This window comes from Xenopus tropicalis, chromosome 5 (assembly GCF_000004195.4).
Source record: "Xenopus tropicalis strain Nigerian chromosome 5, UCB_Xtro_10.0, whole genome shotgun sequence".
Classification (NCBI taxonomy): domain Eukaryota; kingdom Metazoa; phylum Chordata; class Amphibia; order Anura; family Pipidae; genus Xenopus; species Xenopus tropicalis.
In genome coordinates, this window is record NC_030681.2 from 6,829,394 (window position 1) to 6,848,120 (window position 18,727).

The window sequence follows — 18,727 nt, forward strand, 5'->3', positions numbered from 1 at the left end:
GCTGAAAGTTCAGACTCAGGCACAAGGCACTGAGATGGCGCCTACACACCAATATTACAGCTACAAATACATTTGTTGGTACAAGAATAAAAGGTTAAATGGCAGAGGGAATTACTTGCTGTGTAACAGTGTCATTTAAATATAAAAAGTGCCCCATAAATATCATGGCAGTGTCCCTTTAAACATAATGTTGCAAAGCTAGACTCCGCTCTTTGTCTGTGCTAATCTCAATAATCATTTCTTCCCCCCTAGGCTGGGCCATGCAGGTCGCTGCCTTCATTTTTATCCACAGAAAATGGGAAGACGATAAGAATCACTTTGAAGCCATGCTGGATTATTTCTGTGATATAAAGGAGCATCTTCAGCTTCTCATATTCCCTGAAGGGACTGACCTGACAGGTGAGTAGGCACCTCCTACCCATATGTATAAATACAAATATACAGAGAAGGAATGTTCTGGGCACACAATAAGCTGTACCCCCATACTGTACTGTCTAAGGGAAACACTATGGCACCTCCTACCCATATGTATAAATACAAATATACAGAGAAGGAATGTTCTGGGCACACAATAAGCTGTACCCCCATACTGTACTGTCTAAGGGAAACACTATGGCACCCCCTACCCATATGTATAAATACAAATATACAGAGAAGGAATGTTCTGGGCACACAATAAGCTGTACCCCCATACTGTACTGTCTAAGGGAAACACTATGGCACCCCCTACCCATATGTATAAATACAAATTTACAGAGAGGGAATGTTCTGGGCACACAATAAGCTGTACCCCCATACTGTACTGTCTAAGGGAAACACTATGGCACCCCCTACCCATATGTATAAATACAAATATACAGAGAAGGAATGTTCTGGGCACACAATAAGCTGTACCCCCATACTGTACTGTCTAAGGGAAACACTATGGCACCCCCTACCCATATGTATAAATACAAATATACAGAGAAGGAATGTTCTGGGCACACAATAAGCTGTACCCCCATACTGTACTGTCTAAGGGAAACACTATGGCACCCCCTACCCATATGTATAAATACAAATATACAGAGAGGGAATGTTCTGGGCACACAATAAGCTGTACCCCCATACTGTACTGTCTAAGGGAAACACTATGGCCCCCCTACCCATATGTATAAATAAAAATATACAGAGAAGGAATGTTCTGGGCACACAATAAGCTGTACCCCCATACTGTACTGTCTAAGGGAAACACTATGGCACCCCCTACCCATATGTATAAATACAAATATACAGAGAGGGAATGTTCTGGGCACACAATAAGCTGTACCCCCATACTGTACTGTCTAAGGGAAACACTATGGCACCTCCCTCCCATATGTATAAATACAAATATACAGAGAGGGAATGTTCTGGGCACACAATAAGCTGTACCCCCATACTGTACTGTCTAAGGGAAACACTATGGCACCCCCTACCCATATGTATAAATACAAATATACAGAGAAGGAATGTTCTGGGCACACAATAAGCTGTACCCCCATACTGTACTGTCTAAGGGAAACACTATGGCACCTCCTACCCATATGTATAAGTACAAATATACAGAGAAGGAATGTTCTGGGCACACAATAAGCTGTACCCCCATACTGTACTGTCTAAGGGAAACACTATGGCACCTCCTACCCATATGTATAAGTACAAATATACAGAGAAGGAATGTTCTGGGCACACAATAAGCTGTACCCCCATACTGTACTATCTAAGGGAAACACTATGGCACCCCCTACCCATATGCATAACTACATATATCTGATATAAACATATTTTTCTTTTATATGCTTATATAACAAGATCCGCACTATGTTCTTAGTATTGGAATTGCATATTTGTAGTGACGTCGGTGGATTTTTGCTAAAGAAAGACCGTTCGTAACATTTTCCAGGGCACAACATGCCGAAAGTTATTAATGTTATTACATTCCAAGCACGGGCAGGCAGACAGCGGTCTTATTGACTCTGCCAGCTTTGTTCCCTTATCCAGCGAGAGTCAGAGCGTTTGTGTGACAACTAAACTCTATCGCTGCTCATTGAGGGAGAAAGGGGTGGGAGGCGGAAAATATGTGATGGGAACGGGGTCCAACCAGCATTCCTTGTACCTGCGATTAGTTCCAAGCGTATTAACAGGGATGTAACCGCAAATATAATATGAAAGAAAATTCAGTTATAAGTGGCTTCTCTATTATCTATCCATTATCCATCATTGTGCAACATTTCATTTTTGGGTTTATATCCCCTTTAAAGGAGAGTTAAACCCTAAAAAGAAATACTGTGTTTTATATCCTGACCTTACTGTAGCAGCCCTATAACAGTAATGATCCAGGCCTTCACAGTTGCCCCCAGATGCCCCCCATTTTGGATCTTGTTAGGCCGTCTTTTGTGTGTCAGTGGCACTGCACGTGCTCAGTGGGCTCTGGGCGGCTGCTGAGAAGCTTAGGGGGCGTGGGAAGTTATTAGGCATTAAATGAGGTTATCGATATATAGACCAGCTCAGAGAACCTAATGTGAATCTGACGAAAGGAAGATGGGGGGCTACTGGGGGCTTCTTCAGAGGCACAGGTCTTCCGGTGCTTGGGGAGTGTTCACCCAATAGTTCATATGGCAGAGAGGGGCTTGGGGGGTGTTCACCCAATAGGTTCATATGGCAGAGAGGGGTTTGGGGAGGATTCACCCAATAGGTTCATATGGCAGAGAGGGGCTTGGGGAGGATTCACCCAATAGGTTCATATGGCAGAGAGGGGCTTGGGGAGGATTCACCCAATAGGTTCATATGGCAGAGAGGGGCTTGGGGAGGATTCACCCAATAGGTTCATATGGCAGAGAGGGGCTTGGGGAGGATTCACCCAATAGGGTTCATATGGCAGAGAGGGGCTTGGGGAGTTTGGGAAGGAGAGTACCACTGCGGGGAGGTAACCGAGTACTGTTTATCACAGTGATTACAATGCAGAAAGATCAATAATAAACCATATTTCAAGCTTGTTTGTCTCTCAAAGGAAATATGCCTTGTGTTATTTTTTTAAACATTCACTGAAATCTATCATTTTCACGTTTCACATTTATCCTCAAAGGAAGAACTTTTCTCTCCGCATGAATGTTGTATTTTTACATCACTAAAACCTCACTAATGCCCTTGTGGCTGAATGGGAGCAACTCCCAGCAACACTGTCCCACCATCTAGTGGGAACCTTCCCAGAAGGGTAGGGGCAGTTATAGCAGCAATGGCAACTTCATATTAACCCCTTGGTTTGGGAATGAGATGCTGGGGGGTACTTAAACCCCTATAGTGTAAATAACAAATGCTTAGTATTCAGATGCCCGGCCCTACAGCCCTGTTAGTCAGATGCATTCCCGAGAGTGACAGCGTGAGATTCCTGATTTAGATAATAACGAGTGGAAAAATATTAGAGCGAAGGCAGCAATTAGCGCTAAAGATAGACTAATACAAACACAGCCTATAAATAGGACTTATGAGATTTCCAATCCCTCGCTATAATAAGCACCGGCTCACCTAATGACGTGCCATAAATAATAAGGAATCTTTCAGGACATATTTCAGTCTGTGCAACATTTAGCATGAGATTTGGGGCTATGTATAGCACCCCAGGATTTTTATATAAAATTCAGACTATGATAAACTTTAATTTAGCCTGATACTGCCCAGTTGGACAGACACGGCACTAGAAGACTAAAGGTGCCCATACAGGTCCTTCAGACTCATTCAGCAGCCTATCTACCTGTGTATAGGTACCCCCAAAGGGCCTACCGGACTGATAGTTGCCCTAATATTGGCCAGATCTCGATCGGGCAGGTTTGATTTTCATCAGATTGGGGATCGCATCAGCTGATTGATGTGTCCTTGTCCGACAGTGCCTATGCCCTCCATTGTAATTGAGTTATTAAATCAAATTGGCCACCATTAGGTGGGCATATCGGGAAAAGATCCGCTCATTTGCCGACCTCGCGTGTATGGCCACCATTACACCGCCCTCTGCTTTCATACATGGGATTGGGCAGCTCCATGGAGTATCTATAGTTTTGATTATCAAACCGAACAGCTGATTGGTTGGTTACACAACTAAAGGTGCCCATACACACTGGCGAGGTCACCAAACGAGCGGATCTTCTCCCGATATCACCACCTACGGGTGGTTAATATCGGGCTAATTTGGTCGTTTTGCCCTGGGGCCAAATGATTGAATTAGAACTGCTGGTATAGGCGTCCGCCGGTTCAGGGACTGCATCAACGAGCCGATGAGGACCCCGATCTGACTGATTTTTAAACCTGTCCAATCGATATCTGCCCGATTTCAGCCCAGATAACGGTCGGGCAGGGCCATCTTTAGTGCCTATACACGGGCCATTTAGCTGCCGAATTGGTCTAAGGAAACGATATCGGCAGCTAGAATCGGCACGTGTATGGCAGCCTTAACCCTCATATATAATAAAAGGCACTAAGTTTGCCCAGCAGCAGTAACCCATGGCAACCAATTACATGTTTACTTTTAAACAGGTGACCATTAAATGCTACCTGTTGATTGGTTGCTATGGGCTACTGCACCTGGGCAAACTTAGTGCCATTCACAATTTTTAGGAATCAGTCCAAGGGGGCAGTTGATTTGCTCAGGGTCGGACTGGGGGGTACAGGGCCCACGGCGGCTTCTACCTCAGGGCCCCTGCACCCCCCAATAGCCCCCGAAGCCTTCACCCCCCCTTACACCCCACAGAGACCCCCAACACCCTCAGACCCCCTCCCCTGAGTTCTCCTAAAAGAAACTTACGTGGAAGGAGATCGCGGGAGCGCCCTGGGGGGGATCGGATTGGGGCCGCCGGGGCCCACCGGGTTTTTTCCCGGTACCCCGGCGGCCCAGTCCGATGCTGGATTTGCTAATCCACACTGTGAGCTGAGGGGCAGGACAAAGGGGGCACGGCACAAAACAAACCCAAAAGCAGGGCCGTGATAGCCTGAGCCCCCAGCCTTGTTGCCCCTGCCGTTTGCTAGTGACCTTGCTCTGTTCTAGGCCCGCGTGTCTCATCCCTGTGCCGAGTTCTTAGTGAGATCTGACTGTTTCCTAAAATAAAAGCTTTTCCTGGCATTCCAGCAGCGTGAATACTACCGAACCCGCCCAAATCCCTTAATGCCTGGCCACTTATCTATTTAAAGGCGAGTTATTTTGAGGTGAGTGGATTTTATACGTCACATAAATAAAAAAAAAAATAAAGCAAAAGAACAGCGTGTCCCTACACTGAGCCCGGGTACGTAAATGCAGCACTTTAATTCACATTTCCATGCTGCTCTAGTAGGCACGTTAGAACATCAGGCAAAGGATAAAATGGGGTGGAGGGTACCTCCAGCAGGCGTAGCTGCCATACCACAAGGGTAATACCTCAAGCGGAACCACCCCAGTCCATAACCAGTACTGGTTTCTGTACTGAATGTGACACAGTGCAAACATTGTCAGATACCCATTTTACTGAGGCATATTGTAGTCCTGTGGCCAACGTTGCAAAGATCAGTCTCCTTCAGCGAGTCAGGTCTGTCAGGCTGCTGCCTTGTGTTACACTGTTTCAGGGGTCAGTCTCCCCCAGCGAGTCAGGTCTGTCAGGCTGCTGCCTTGTGTTACACTGTTTCAGGGGTCGGTCTCCCCCAGCGAGTCAGGTCTGTCAGGCTGCTGCCTTGTGTTACACTGTTTCAGGGGTCGGTCTCCCCCAGCGAGTCAGGTCTGTCAGGCTGCTGCCTTGTGTTACACTGTTTCAGGGGTCAGTCTCCCCCAGCGAGTCAGGTCTGTCAGGCTGCTGCCTTGTGTTACATTGTTTCAGGGGTCGGTCTCCCCCAGCGAGTCAGGTCTGTCAGGCTGCTGCCTTGTGTTACAGTGTTTCAGGGGTCGGTCTCCCCCAGCGAGTCAGGTCTGTCAGGCTGCTGCCTTGTGTTACACTGTTTCAGGGGTCGGTCTCCTCCAGCGAGTCAGGTCTGTCAGGCTGCTGCCTTGTGTTACACTGTTTCAGGGGTCGGTCTCCCCCAGCGAGTCAGGTCTGTCAGGCTGCTCCTTGTGTTACATTGTTTCAGTCAGAGCCCCCAGGGCAGGGAATAGTCACTTGTCCTTTAAATAGATGGATACCAACTGCACCCACAGTACTGGAAGTGCAGCCATTGCCTTCCCATAACGTTATGGGGGGCTTACCCCCCTGCCCCCCCATATCTGTATCCATTGTCCGTTGCTTGTACACAACATTATCATAACAGAGGAATCTGCCTTATTTCCCAGGGTTGTTTTACGGGCTTTTGGAGGAGATTGGGACCCGTAAACCCCCCCCCCCCCCCCCGATATGCGTTGGTTCTACAGTAATTACTGTGCTCCAGAGCAGCAGATTATTGTGCCATATTCTCACAGTAATTCTATTCTTCCCATGAATCCTGTGTATCTGCTCTGTGTGTCTATTTCTCTCCCCCCCCCCCCCCCCATCAGGCACAAACAGTAATCTTCAGCCTTTGTTCCCATATGGGCACAGCAGATCCCCTGTAATAGGATTTACCTACTTTGTAAGTCATTGTTCCATGAGATTAAACTGATGTTACACCAGACAGATGGAGAGAGTAATATTCTGAGACCATTTGCAGTTGGTCTTCATTTTTTTTTAGTATTTGTAGTTTTTTTTTTTTTCATTATTTCAGTTTCCAGCTTGGAGTTTGAGCAGCTGCTTGGTTGCTAGGATCCAAATTACCTTAGCAACCAGGGAGTGGTTTTTGAATGAAAGACTGATATATGAACAGGAGAGGGACTGAATAGAAAAATAAGTCATATAAATTAACAATAACAATTAAACTGGAGCCTCACAGAGCAATAGTGTTTTGACTCATATTGCCCTAGTCCAGCCTTCAGAGTTTTTACCCCCACTGGTAAATCACATTCAAGTTGTGGCACATGTGGTTTGGCAGTCTATGGGACAACATTGCATTGTGGGTAATTTGCATCTGTTTATAAGATTTGCACTTTGCATCATTAAATAAGGTGGAAAATAAATGAATACACTGTTATTCAGCCATAGTTACCCCAAAGGCCCTGGGAATGGGCTACCAGTCACTGCAACAGGATCCTTATTGGGGCCTGGTTTTTGGGCTCTGCTGTGGATGCATCCAGGGTCCCTATGTGACCTGTGCTCTGACAAACTTCAGTGACACTTTACTGCTGCACTGCAAGTTGGTGTGATACCCCCCCTCCCCCCCAGCAGCCGATCAGCAGAACAATGGGAAGGGAGCAAGATAGCAGCTCCCAGTAGGTATCAGAATAGCACTCAATAGTAAGAAATCCAAGTCCGGCTTGGGACTCCTCCAGTTACATGGGAGTAGGAGAAACAATAGGTTAGCTGAAAGCAGTTCTAATGTGTAGCACTGGCTGAAAGCTCAGACTCAGGCACACTTTACTGCTGCGCTGCAAGTTGGAGTGATATCCCCCCCCTCACCCCCAGCAGCCGATCAGCAGAACAATGGGAAGGGAGCAAGATAGCAGCTCCCAGTAGGTATCAGAATAGCACTCAATAGTAAGAAATCCAAGTCCGGCTTGGGACTCCTCCAGTTACATGGGAGTAGGAGAAACAATAGGTTAGCTGAAAGCAGTTCTAATGTGTAGGGCTGGCTGAAAGCTCAGACTCAGGCACACTTTACTGCTGCGCTGCAGGCCAGTATGCAGAAGGCATCTAGTCCATACTAGCGACATATCGAATAATTATAAGGAAACTTCCGCTGAGATTCGGGTGAAGTGATTCTAAGGGAGAGAGAAATGGAATCGCTGGAATGCTTTATTTGTCTTAAGTCCAACCTTCCTGGCAGTAATGTTTATTTTGCTTTAAAAAAGGTAATATCTGTTGGATGACGTGCAAGCGAGTCTGAAATTCTTCTTCCCTTAGCCCAGTCCTGCAGTTTCTCAGACCCATTGTACTGCATAAGGGCAATCGTAAACCTGCCAGAAAAGTCTGACAGCGAGGGAACGGTAAAATAAATATCGCTGGCTAAGATCTTCCAGTGATTATAGAAAGGGAGTCGCAGGGTCTTTTATGTAAAGCCCAACCTATAGCTTTTCTGCTCCCCAGCTACGGGGGGGGGGGGGGGGGGGGGGGGGCATTATGTAAAAGGGGTATTACCTCCATATACTGTAGACGAACTTCCCCTTTATTTACCAGGAGAGCACATTAAACATGAAATAAACCCAATAAGGGGTAATTATATTTTAGTTGGGATCAAGTACAGGTACTGTTTTATTATTACAGAGAAAAGGGAATCATTTAACCATGAAATAAACCCAATAGGGCTGTTCTGCCCCAATAAGGGGTAATTATATCTTAGTTGGGATCAAGTACAGGTACTGTTTTATTATTACAGAGAAAAGGGAATCATTTAACCATGAAATAAACCCAATAGGCCTGTTCTGCCCCCAATAAGGGGTAATTATATCTTAGTTGGGATCAAGTACAGGTACTGTTTTATTATTACAGAGAAAAGGGAATCATTTAACCATTAAATAAACCCAATAGGGCTGTTCTGCCCCAATAAGGGGTAATTATATCTTAGTTGGGGTCAAGTACAGGTACTGTTTTATTATTACAGAGAAAAGGGAATCATTTAACCATTAAATAAACCCAATAGGGCTGTTCTGCCCCAATAAGGGGTAATTATATCTTAGTTGGGGTCAAGTACAGGTACTGTTTTATTATTACAGAGAAAAGGGAATCATTTAACCATGAAATAAACCCAATAGGGCTGTTCTGCCCCAATAAGGGGTAATTATATCTTAGTTGGGGTCAAGTACAGGTACTGTTTTATTATTACAGAGAAAAGGGAATCATTTAACCATTAAATAAACCCAATAGGGCTGTTCTGCCCCCAATAAGGGGTAATTATATCTTAGTTGGGATCAAGTACAGGTACTGTTTTATTATTACAGAGAAAAGGGAATCATTTAACCATGAAATAAACCCAATAGGGCTGTTCTGCCCCAATAAGGGGTAATTATATCTTAGTTGGGATCAAGTACAGGTACTGTTTTATTATTACAGAGAAAAGGGAATCATTTAACCATGAAATAAACCCAATAGGCCTGTTCTGCCCCCAATAAGGGGTAATTATATCTTAGTTGGGATCAAGTACAGGTACTGTTTTATTATTACAGAGAAAAGGGAATCATTTAACCATGAAATAAACCCAATAGGGCTGTTCTGCCCCAATAAGGGGTAATTATATCTTAGTTGGGGTCAAGTACAGGTACTGTTTTATTATTACAGAGAAAAGGGAATCATTTAACCATTAAATAAACCCAATAGGGCTGTTCTGCCCCCAATAAGGGGTAATTATATCTTAGTTGGGATCAAGTACAGGTACTGTTTTATTATTACAGAGAAAAGGGAATAATTTAACCATGAAATAAACCCAATAGGGCTGTTCTGCCCCAATAAGGGGTAATTATATCTTAGTTGGGATCAAGTACAGGTACTGTTTTATTATTACAGAGAAAAGGGAATCATTTAACCATGAAATAAACCCAATAGGGCTGTTCTGCCCCAATAAGGGGTAATTATATCTTAGTTGGGATCAAGTACAGGTACTGTTTTATTATTACAGAGAAAAGGGAATCATTTAACCATGAAATAAACCCAATAGGGCTGTTCTGCCCCAATAAGGGGTAATTATATCTTAGTTGGGATCAAGTACAGGTACTGTTTTATTATTACAGAGAAAAGGGAATCATTTAACCATTGAATAAACCCAATAGGGCTGTTCTGCCCCCAATAAGGGGTAATTATATCTTAGTTGGGATCAAGTACAGGTACTGTTTTATTATTACAGAGAAAAGGGAATCATTTAACCATGAAATAAACCCAATAGGACTGTTCTGCCCCAATAAGGGGTAATTATATCTTAGTTGGGATCAAGTACAGGTACTGTTTTATTATTACAGAGAAAAGGGAATCATTTAACCATTGAATAAACCCAATAGGGCTGTTCTGCCCCCAATAAGGGGTAATTATATCTTAGTTGGGATCAAGTACAGGTACTGTTTTATTATTACAGAGAAAAGGGAATCATTTAACCATTAAATAAACCCAATAGGGCTGTTCTGCCCCCAATAAGGCGGTCCAAAACCTATTGCTCTTTGAGGCTCTAGTTTTATTGTTATTGTTACTTTTTATTACTTATTTTTCTGTTACGGTCCTTTCCTCCCTGGTTGCTAAGATAATTTGGACCCTAGCAACCAGATAACTGCAGAGATTCTAAACTGGAGAGTTGCTGATCAAAAAGTGAAATGATTAAATAATAAAAAATGAAGACCAATTGCAAACTCTACATCATGCTAAAAGTTAACTCAAATGTGATTATATTAAGTATGTTATGGGGATTTAGGTTTTTTTTTTTTTTTCCATTTTCCTCTTGTGAAGTAATTCCTGAGCAATTTGATATACACCTGACGCATTTTGCGCTGCCTGCCTTCCAACGATAAATGATGAATAAAACGTCCTTTCGAGCTTCCAGACAACCCTAGCTCCGCGCTTCCCATTTCCCTTGATAAAGTGCACGGCGGGGATAATTTTAGCTCGGCTTACATTAGTCCCAGCGGCCAATTCATTAATGAAATGTAGGCTGCTGTCACTGGCGTTTGTACGTACCGAGCCGCTTTCCCCTGACTCACGGCTGGGTTAATAATCTGTGAGTAATTTCTCCGCGGTGACACCAAGATCGGAAATAATTTGAATCGGTTAAACAAAGTGACTGCAGCTCGGTTGGTTCTGAAGTAAATATTATTGATCCGTCGGGCCGGAGAATGTCCGGCTAAATTGACACCAATATAAAATACCGGATCACCGCATTTGCCTACAAGACATAACTATATATAGGGCAATGGAGTCCATGCAAGATCATGAGGGGGGATCTGTTGGTAGGATCCAAACATTGACAACTGCCAGCAAATCATTTTCCCCTGGGTGGGGGATCTAGATAGACTGACATGTTGGCCATAAAAGTGGCCCTTGGTATGTAGTTAGTGTTGCCACCTGTCCCATTTTGACCCGGACAGCCCGGTTTTTGGAAGGACTGTCTGGGTCAAAACCTCCGGGGCAGTGACATCAATGGGCAGGGTTATGATGCGGTGATTGGCCGTTCACTGTGTCAATCTAATTCGGAAAACTGGACAGGACTCACTGAGATTGACACAGTCATCAGCCAATCACCACATCATAACCCCACCCATTGACGTCACTGCCCCACCTCTTCCCTGCCCCATGACGTCACGGCCCCACCTCTATGACGTCACCACCCTGCCCAGCGAATAAACCAGAAGAGGTGGCAACCCTTATGCGGCCAGTTCACTAAGGTACGAATACGAATCACAAAATCCGTAATTTCTGATGATCGAAAACGTCACGTCATTCTTTTCGTTTCAATATGAAAACTTCGTACTTCTGAATGTTCTGATATTTTCGTATTGAAATAATCATATATGTATTGGTGATCCGATAGTCACGAAATTTTCGTATCCCAACGGCGCAAAACCCTTTCTGACTTTGAAACTTGAATGCATGATTTTGGAAGCCTCCCATAGGAGGACTCAATGGAACTATCGAACATTGATAAATGGGCCCCTATGTGTACTATAGATATGTATGAGCTTATACATAATTGCATCATTTTTGGGACACCCTCATATGTAATAAATGGCACTAAGTTTGTCCAGAAGGCACAACCAATCAGATGTTTGCATCTTAGCTCTGTGGGCTCCACTTGGAGCCATGGAACCGTAGAGGCTAAAGAGCATCAAATGATGGTCAGGGTTGACTAATTGAACCCATATCTGTAACTGGAAACCTTCAAATGCTTCCTAATGCTGTATCTTGTGGCACAACTCAGAGGCAAGTGTTCCTACTGGGCCACAGCCAGGGGTAAGTAGCGGAGGCAGGTGCAAATACTACTGGCTTTGGGTCCAAATAGGGACATGTCAAAATTCTCCTCTACTTGTAAATTTCCAAATTTCCAATTTGCTTATGGCTAATATCAAAGGCTGTAATTATGGAATTGTATCCCAGATGGATGTGCTGCATTCATTAACTGAGCTTAGGGACACACAATATACTGTATATATAGAATATAATTGTCACAATATAAGGCTACTGAGTAATGAGCTCTGGAACCAGTGCCATTAGCAACAGAATTTAACAATCAGCCCTGTAGCCTCAGCTTCTATGACAGTCAAAACTCATTTTCTGCTTGATTATTTACAATGACCTTGTCAACACTGAGCATGTGCAGTGCCACTGACACTCCTAACAAAATTCAACAGATCCTGTGATCCTGGATCTTTGCTGAACCTCTAGGCTGGTGTAAAAAGTTCAGTATATAAAATCTTCGCGTTTAAGGCTAAGTTCTCCTTTAATCAGCTGGAAGAAGACTATAACAACTTCAAAGTGATAAAACCCTATTGATGTCAGTGACTCTCTATTTAAGTTCCCCGTTGTCGCTCACTCTGGTTATGTGCCTTCTTCTGTACAAAGGAGTCGAAAATTCTGCTTTCTATTCTGCCATATTGTGTACTGTTTACACAAGGCCTAATTACCTCTGTAGGCTCGGAGCTTCTGATAGATGGCTTTTTGTTGCATTGTTCACTTGCTGTACATTTCCGAAATTGCATTTTACAATAATGGTTCTTCCGGCAGCACAACTTGACCTTTTGTTCTAGTCCTCGTCTGAAGCCATATAATATATAAATAAAGATTTTTTAGAGATGACATGTCTTTGTGGAGAATGAATAAACCTGGTGACTGTACAATAAACAAGTTATCTTTATGGTGGTTAGAACAGGAGGGGACGTAGGGCCAAACTTGAACAACAAGTAAGGTGGGTGTGTATTAATCAGAGTAGTAGTTCCTAAAAAGTAGGGCCCTGTGGGCGGTAGGGCCTGGGATGAGGGCCATTTAGAGAGAGGTTTTTAGACTTATAGAGGACACCTATGTGCTCTCCAGGGTACACCTGGAAACCCAGACTTAATGCTAGTTAAAGTGACCATACAAGTAGCAATAACAATCTTTCGTGCGACCATCGGTCATAGGAAAGATTGTTCCCACCCTCCATAGATGTTCAGGGCTGAATCATCCAATATGGAGGTAGAAACAATAGAAGTTCTACCTCCACCTGCCGATTCAACCCTAAACGTAGATTTTGCTTGGGAGCCTTCATTGGTGCCCAATCAAAATCTTTTAACCAGCCCAATTGACAAGACGACCAATATCCACAGCCTTTGCTATATCGGTCATCTCGTTGAGCCGCCATACATGCACCGAATATCATACGAAATGAGGTTTCGTAAGATATTGTGTTTAAGACATTTCTAGAACAATCGTTGAATTACTGATAGAGGTATTTTCTTATATCTCTAACCTTATTATGAGGTCAATGAACCCAAAAACAATGAGAGCCTATGAGGGCCCTCTAATGATACCCAGATGTGCCCAGAAATTGGTGAATGATGTTCCGAGGAGACTCGAGAACGTTCCACTCCTCATCATAATTACACCACTTGGAATCGAGTTCCTAAAGTTCTTTAGATTAGGATGTAATAACTGCAAACAGACCAAAAGAAAAGTTCCCTTGGTGTCCTAATATAAAGTAAATAGATGGCCCTAAAACAAACTCATACTTTTATTATTGGGCAGACTAAATCCATGGATAGCCCAACGTAGCCAGACAGAGGACCCAGCCAGTTTTATCGGTCAGGGTTGTATTTAGTATATGTAGGGTACCCTTGGAACACAATCTCATTGTGAATTTCATCACAATATCTCACGTTAGTGACCATGTTATTAACTAAGGGGACCTAAATAAACATGGACCCTTAACTGCCGGTGGTTGAGTTTAACACAAATATGAACGTTTTTGGAATTGTTGGCCAACACGTTCTTTTGTGATTCCTTAAATCTGTCTTGTTTATCTTTTATTCTTCAGGTATGTGGTGGTGGTGGAATCTAGACTGAGGTACACATAGGACATAGGGTCATAATAAGTCCTGAGATCTAGCATGGAATCTATTTCTGAGCTTATAAAAACCTAAACTGAACATGGCCACCTAAGCAGATGCTTTAATGGGCATAAGTTTTGTTTGTGGCTGGGGGTTGGAGGTCCCCCATACAAACTTCTGGAGCTAATGAGATTTCAGCATGTTTCTGAAGACACACGGGATTGTGTTGAAGTGTATCAGTAAATCCAGTGAAGGAAGATGTTCCAAGATGTTCATCTTGACCAGGGACCTCACAGTGGGCAAATAATTACCAATCCATTGGACCAAATCCATTCATTCAGCCCCCATATTAAAGATCAGATCTCATAGTTATGTGTTGGTGGTGGTGGAATGTAGACTGAGGTACACATAGGACATAGGTTCATAATAAGTCCTGAGATCTAGCATGGAATCTATTTCTGAGCTTATAAAAACCTAAACTGAACATGGCCACTTAAGCAGGGGCTTAAACTGCCGTAAGTTGTGTTTGTGCCTGGGGGTTGGAGGTCCCCCATGCAAACTTCTGGAGCTAATGAGATTTCAGCATGTTTCTGAAGATTCATGGGATTGTGTTGAAATGTATCGGTAAATCCAATGAAGCAAGATGTTCATCTTTGGACCTCATTTGACCTCATAGTGGGCAAATAATTACCAGTCCATTAGACCAAATCCATTCATTCAGCCCCCATATTAAAGAACAGGTCTCATAGCATCTACCACCTGAAGTAGCCTCCTTCTGTCAACTATCTATCATATATCAATTGGGGCAGCCATTGCTTTCTCCTCATAAACAATCTGCAAGTCGGCCAACTCAATCAGAAGCTCAGATCAGAAGTCAGGATCCCATTATCAGTTTCCACATCTTACTTGTGTCACATTATCATTAAAGGGGGTTGTTCACCATTAAGTTAACGTTTAGTATGTTACAGAATGGCCTAGCAACTTTGCAATTGGTCTTCATTATTTATTTATTTTTATAGATTTTGAATTATTCACCTTCTTCTTCTGCCTCTTTCCAGCTTTCAAATGGGGGTCACTGACCCCGGCCAGCCTCTGCGAGGCTACAATTCATTATTATTGTCACTTTTTGTAACTTATCTTTCTATGCAGCCCCTCTACTATTCATATTCTCATCCCACTGCCTGGTCGCTAGGGTAAATAAGCCCCTAGCAACCAGACAGCTGCTCAAATACCAAAGGGAGAGCTGCTGAACAAAAAGCCAATGTGAAGACCAATTGCAAATTGTCTCAGAATATTGATGTCTATGTTACATTGAAAGTTAATTCAAAGATATATATATATATATATATATAGAGAGAGAGAGATATATAGAGATATATAGATATACCTTTAAGAAAGACACTGAAACTTTCATTCATTTTTTTTTTTTTAAATATATCAATTGCAGCTAATTTAGCATGAATAATTTGTGCATAACGAGAGTATTTTTCCTTTGTTGTGTACTATATATATATATATATATATATATATACACACACACACAACTGGAACAAATGATTTGAACTTATCGCTGTATAAAGCATCTGCGCTACTGTCATTTCTCACTCTCTGTGATGTTCATATGAATTGCAGATTGAAGGAGATGAGAAAATAATTAAGCGCATTGATGTAATTACATTGTTAGGGCCAATCAGATCCATTCTGCTCTTCATCAGGGGAGCCACGGAGCAGCTTATTATAGAACTCTCCATTTCAGACATTCATTTCATTATTAAATAAAAAAAAAATAAAAAAAATCATGTAAAAACCTGTTTGTTGTTATTTCTGTCTATTCATAATGAGCAATGATAATTGGGCTAATTCTTATGCTTAGACTGTCATATCCATAAATTGGAAGCTATAGAGCTCTCATATTATTCTCTGTTCTGGGATGATTTTTAAATCATTTCTATATTTAAAGGGAAACTATACCCAGAGAATGAATACGTAACCAACAGACAGTTTTTGTCATATTAAGTGGCCTATTAAAGAATCTCCCCAAACTGGAATATATATATATCAGTAAATATTGCCCTTTTACACCCTTTCCCTTGAGCCGCCATTTAGTGATGGGCTGTGAGCCCCCTCAGAGATCAGCTGACAGGAAGTGATGCAGCTCTAACTGTAACAGGAAGTAGTGTGGGAGCAAAAGGCAGAACTCTGCCCATTCATTGGCTGATGGGGCCTAGCATGTATGTGTGCCTTGGCTTGTTTGTGTGCACTGTGACTCCTATGATCCCAGGGGGCGGGGCTTAGTACATAAAATGGCAGTTTCCTATTTAGGATTACCCAATGGCACATACTGCTAAATAAGTATATTTATATGAAAATGGTTTATTTAGATGAAGCAGCATATTTAATTGAATGATTCATGTGTAATTACTCTAACCAAAAGATGTAAAGTTAAAACGATACCGTTGCTGTTCTCTGCAGATAATACCAAAGCCCGTAGTGATGAATTTGCTGAAAAGAATAAACTACAGAAATATGAATACGTCCTACACCCAAGAACAACAGGATTTACCTTTATTGTGGATCGTCTAAGGGAAGGTAAAGTTTATTCCAACATCTATCGTCTGTCTATCCATCTATCTATCATCTATCTATATATCTATCTATTTATCATCTATCTATCTACCAATCATCTGTTTATCCATCTATCTCTTTATCTACCTAGCTATAATCCATCTACCTATCATCTATATATTTAATTATCTATCTATCATCTATCTATCATCTATCTATCATCTATCTATCATCTATCTATCATCTATCTATCATCTATCTATCATCTATCTATCATCTATCTATCCATCTATCTATCTATCTATCTATCATCTATCTATTTATCACCTGTCTATCTCTATCTATCTATCATCTATCTCTATCTGTCTGTCTGTCTGTCTATCTATCTATCATCTATCTATTTATCACCTGTCTATCTCTATCTATCTATCTATCTATCTATCTATCTATTTATCTACTTAGCTATAATCTATTAACCTATCATCTATCTATCCATCTATCATCTATATATCCTCTATCTATCTATCTATCATCTATCTCTGTCTATCTATCTATCTATCTGTCTGTCTGTCTGTCTGTCTATCTATCATCTATCTATTTATCACCTGTCTATCTATCATCTATCTATCTATCATCTATCTATCTATCTATCTATTTATCTACTTAGCTATAATCTATTAACCTATCATCTATCTATCTATCTGTTTATCTTTGGAGTACTTACCCAGATTTGTAAACATGGCTAAAGGCTGTCTCTTAGTGTTGATTTGCCGCCATGGTTTATACGCATTTTGTTTCCTCAAATAGAATACAGTTTTTTATTTTGATGTATTTCCATCCTAAAGACATGTATTTTATTGCCAACGGCTGTAATTTTGAGGCTTCTCTTACTTAAGAAAAAACTAAAAATAACATTGGTGTCTTTCATACAGAAACATGTTAAGTGATGTTTTTCTGCCTCTTAGGGCAAACTGTCAGTGTGGCCTAGGGTTAAAGTCCAGATGAAATAGAAAACATTTAGATTTCCATCCAAGTGAATGCTTTCTAGAGCAGTGGATCTCAACCTTCCTAATGCCGCGACTCTTTAATACAGTTCCCCATGTTGTGGTGACCCCCAACCATAAAATTATTCTTAAGACCATCGGAAATATGTGTTTTCCAATGGTCTTAGGCAACCCCTGTGAAAGGGTCGTTCAACCATCAAAGGGGCCCGACCCACAGGTTGAGAACCACTGTTCCTACAGTGTTGGACCTTTGAATGAAGGCTGGGTCTCCAAACCTTGTTAGGCCACATTGTAAGGTTAAAAACACAGCTGTAAAGGTCATTTTGTGATCCGCAGTGAGGCCCTTTTGTGCATCACAGTCCTAGATAATGCAGCCCCCCATTAAACCTTTGATTTGCTGTCATTTGAAGCTGATCAGCAGTTTTCTTAAACATATAGAATGACTGTATTTATTTTACATGAACTGTTCATGCACTCCATACTGGCAAGCATTGAGTAAGGGCATAAAAAGGATATTAAGAGTTTCTTGTCCATATATATATATATATATATATATATATTTATGTATGGCACAGAACTCTAAGGGGGTCTTCAAAAACACCAGTATTTCAGTCTTTATTTTACAATCATTGTGAGAGTAGAAACATTTCTGTAATACACAGTTACATTACTGATTATATAGTCCTCAATGCATCAATTGTACATTTTTATTGAATCTACAAGTTGTCTTGGAGAGTTCAAAGAATATAAGAGAGAGAAGGGGTAGGGGAAGAAATAGGAGAAAGTCATCAGTGATAAGGAAAGAGTGTGGGAAGAGGAGAGTTAAAGAAGACAAATGAGAATCATGACAATCGGGGAAGAGAGAAGAACAAAGTAGACTCAAGTCAAGAGCTGTTAAATAAAAACAGATTCCAGAGTCCAAAGAGATCTGTATTGATATTCCAGAGTCCTAAGAGTAGAAGGGAGAGAAGGGGTTAAATGGAAAGCAGAAAAAAAAAATTGGAGAAAGACATGAGAAATAAAAGAGAACAATTGAAGAAAATACCAGAATATGACAGGAAAGAAAGAAGTTGAGGAGAGTTGATATTATTCAAAAATCTGAATTTACAGCTTTGAACTTTGTTTAACC

The 18,727-nt window shown here is 41.8% G+C and overlaps 1 protein-coding gene across 2 annotated transcripts in view; it reads left to right on the top strand.

Moving 5' to 3' along the window:
* The window catches only part of lclat1 (lysocardiolipin acyltransferase 1), a 93,883-nt gene that overhangs the window by 35,071 nt on the left and 40,085 nt on the right, over positions 1-18,727 (top strand). For both annotated transcript variants that reach the window (XM_012962792.2, NM_001142045.1), the window contains 2 exon segments: positions 253-399; positions 16,502-16,618. In XM_012962792.2, the coding sequence (XP_012818246.1) occupies positions 253-399; positions 16,502-16,618 (264 nt within the window).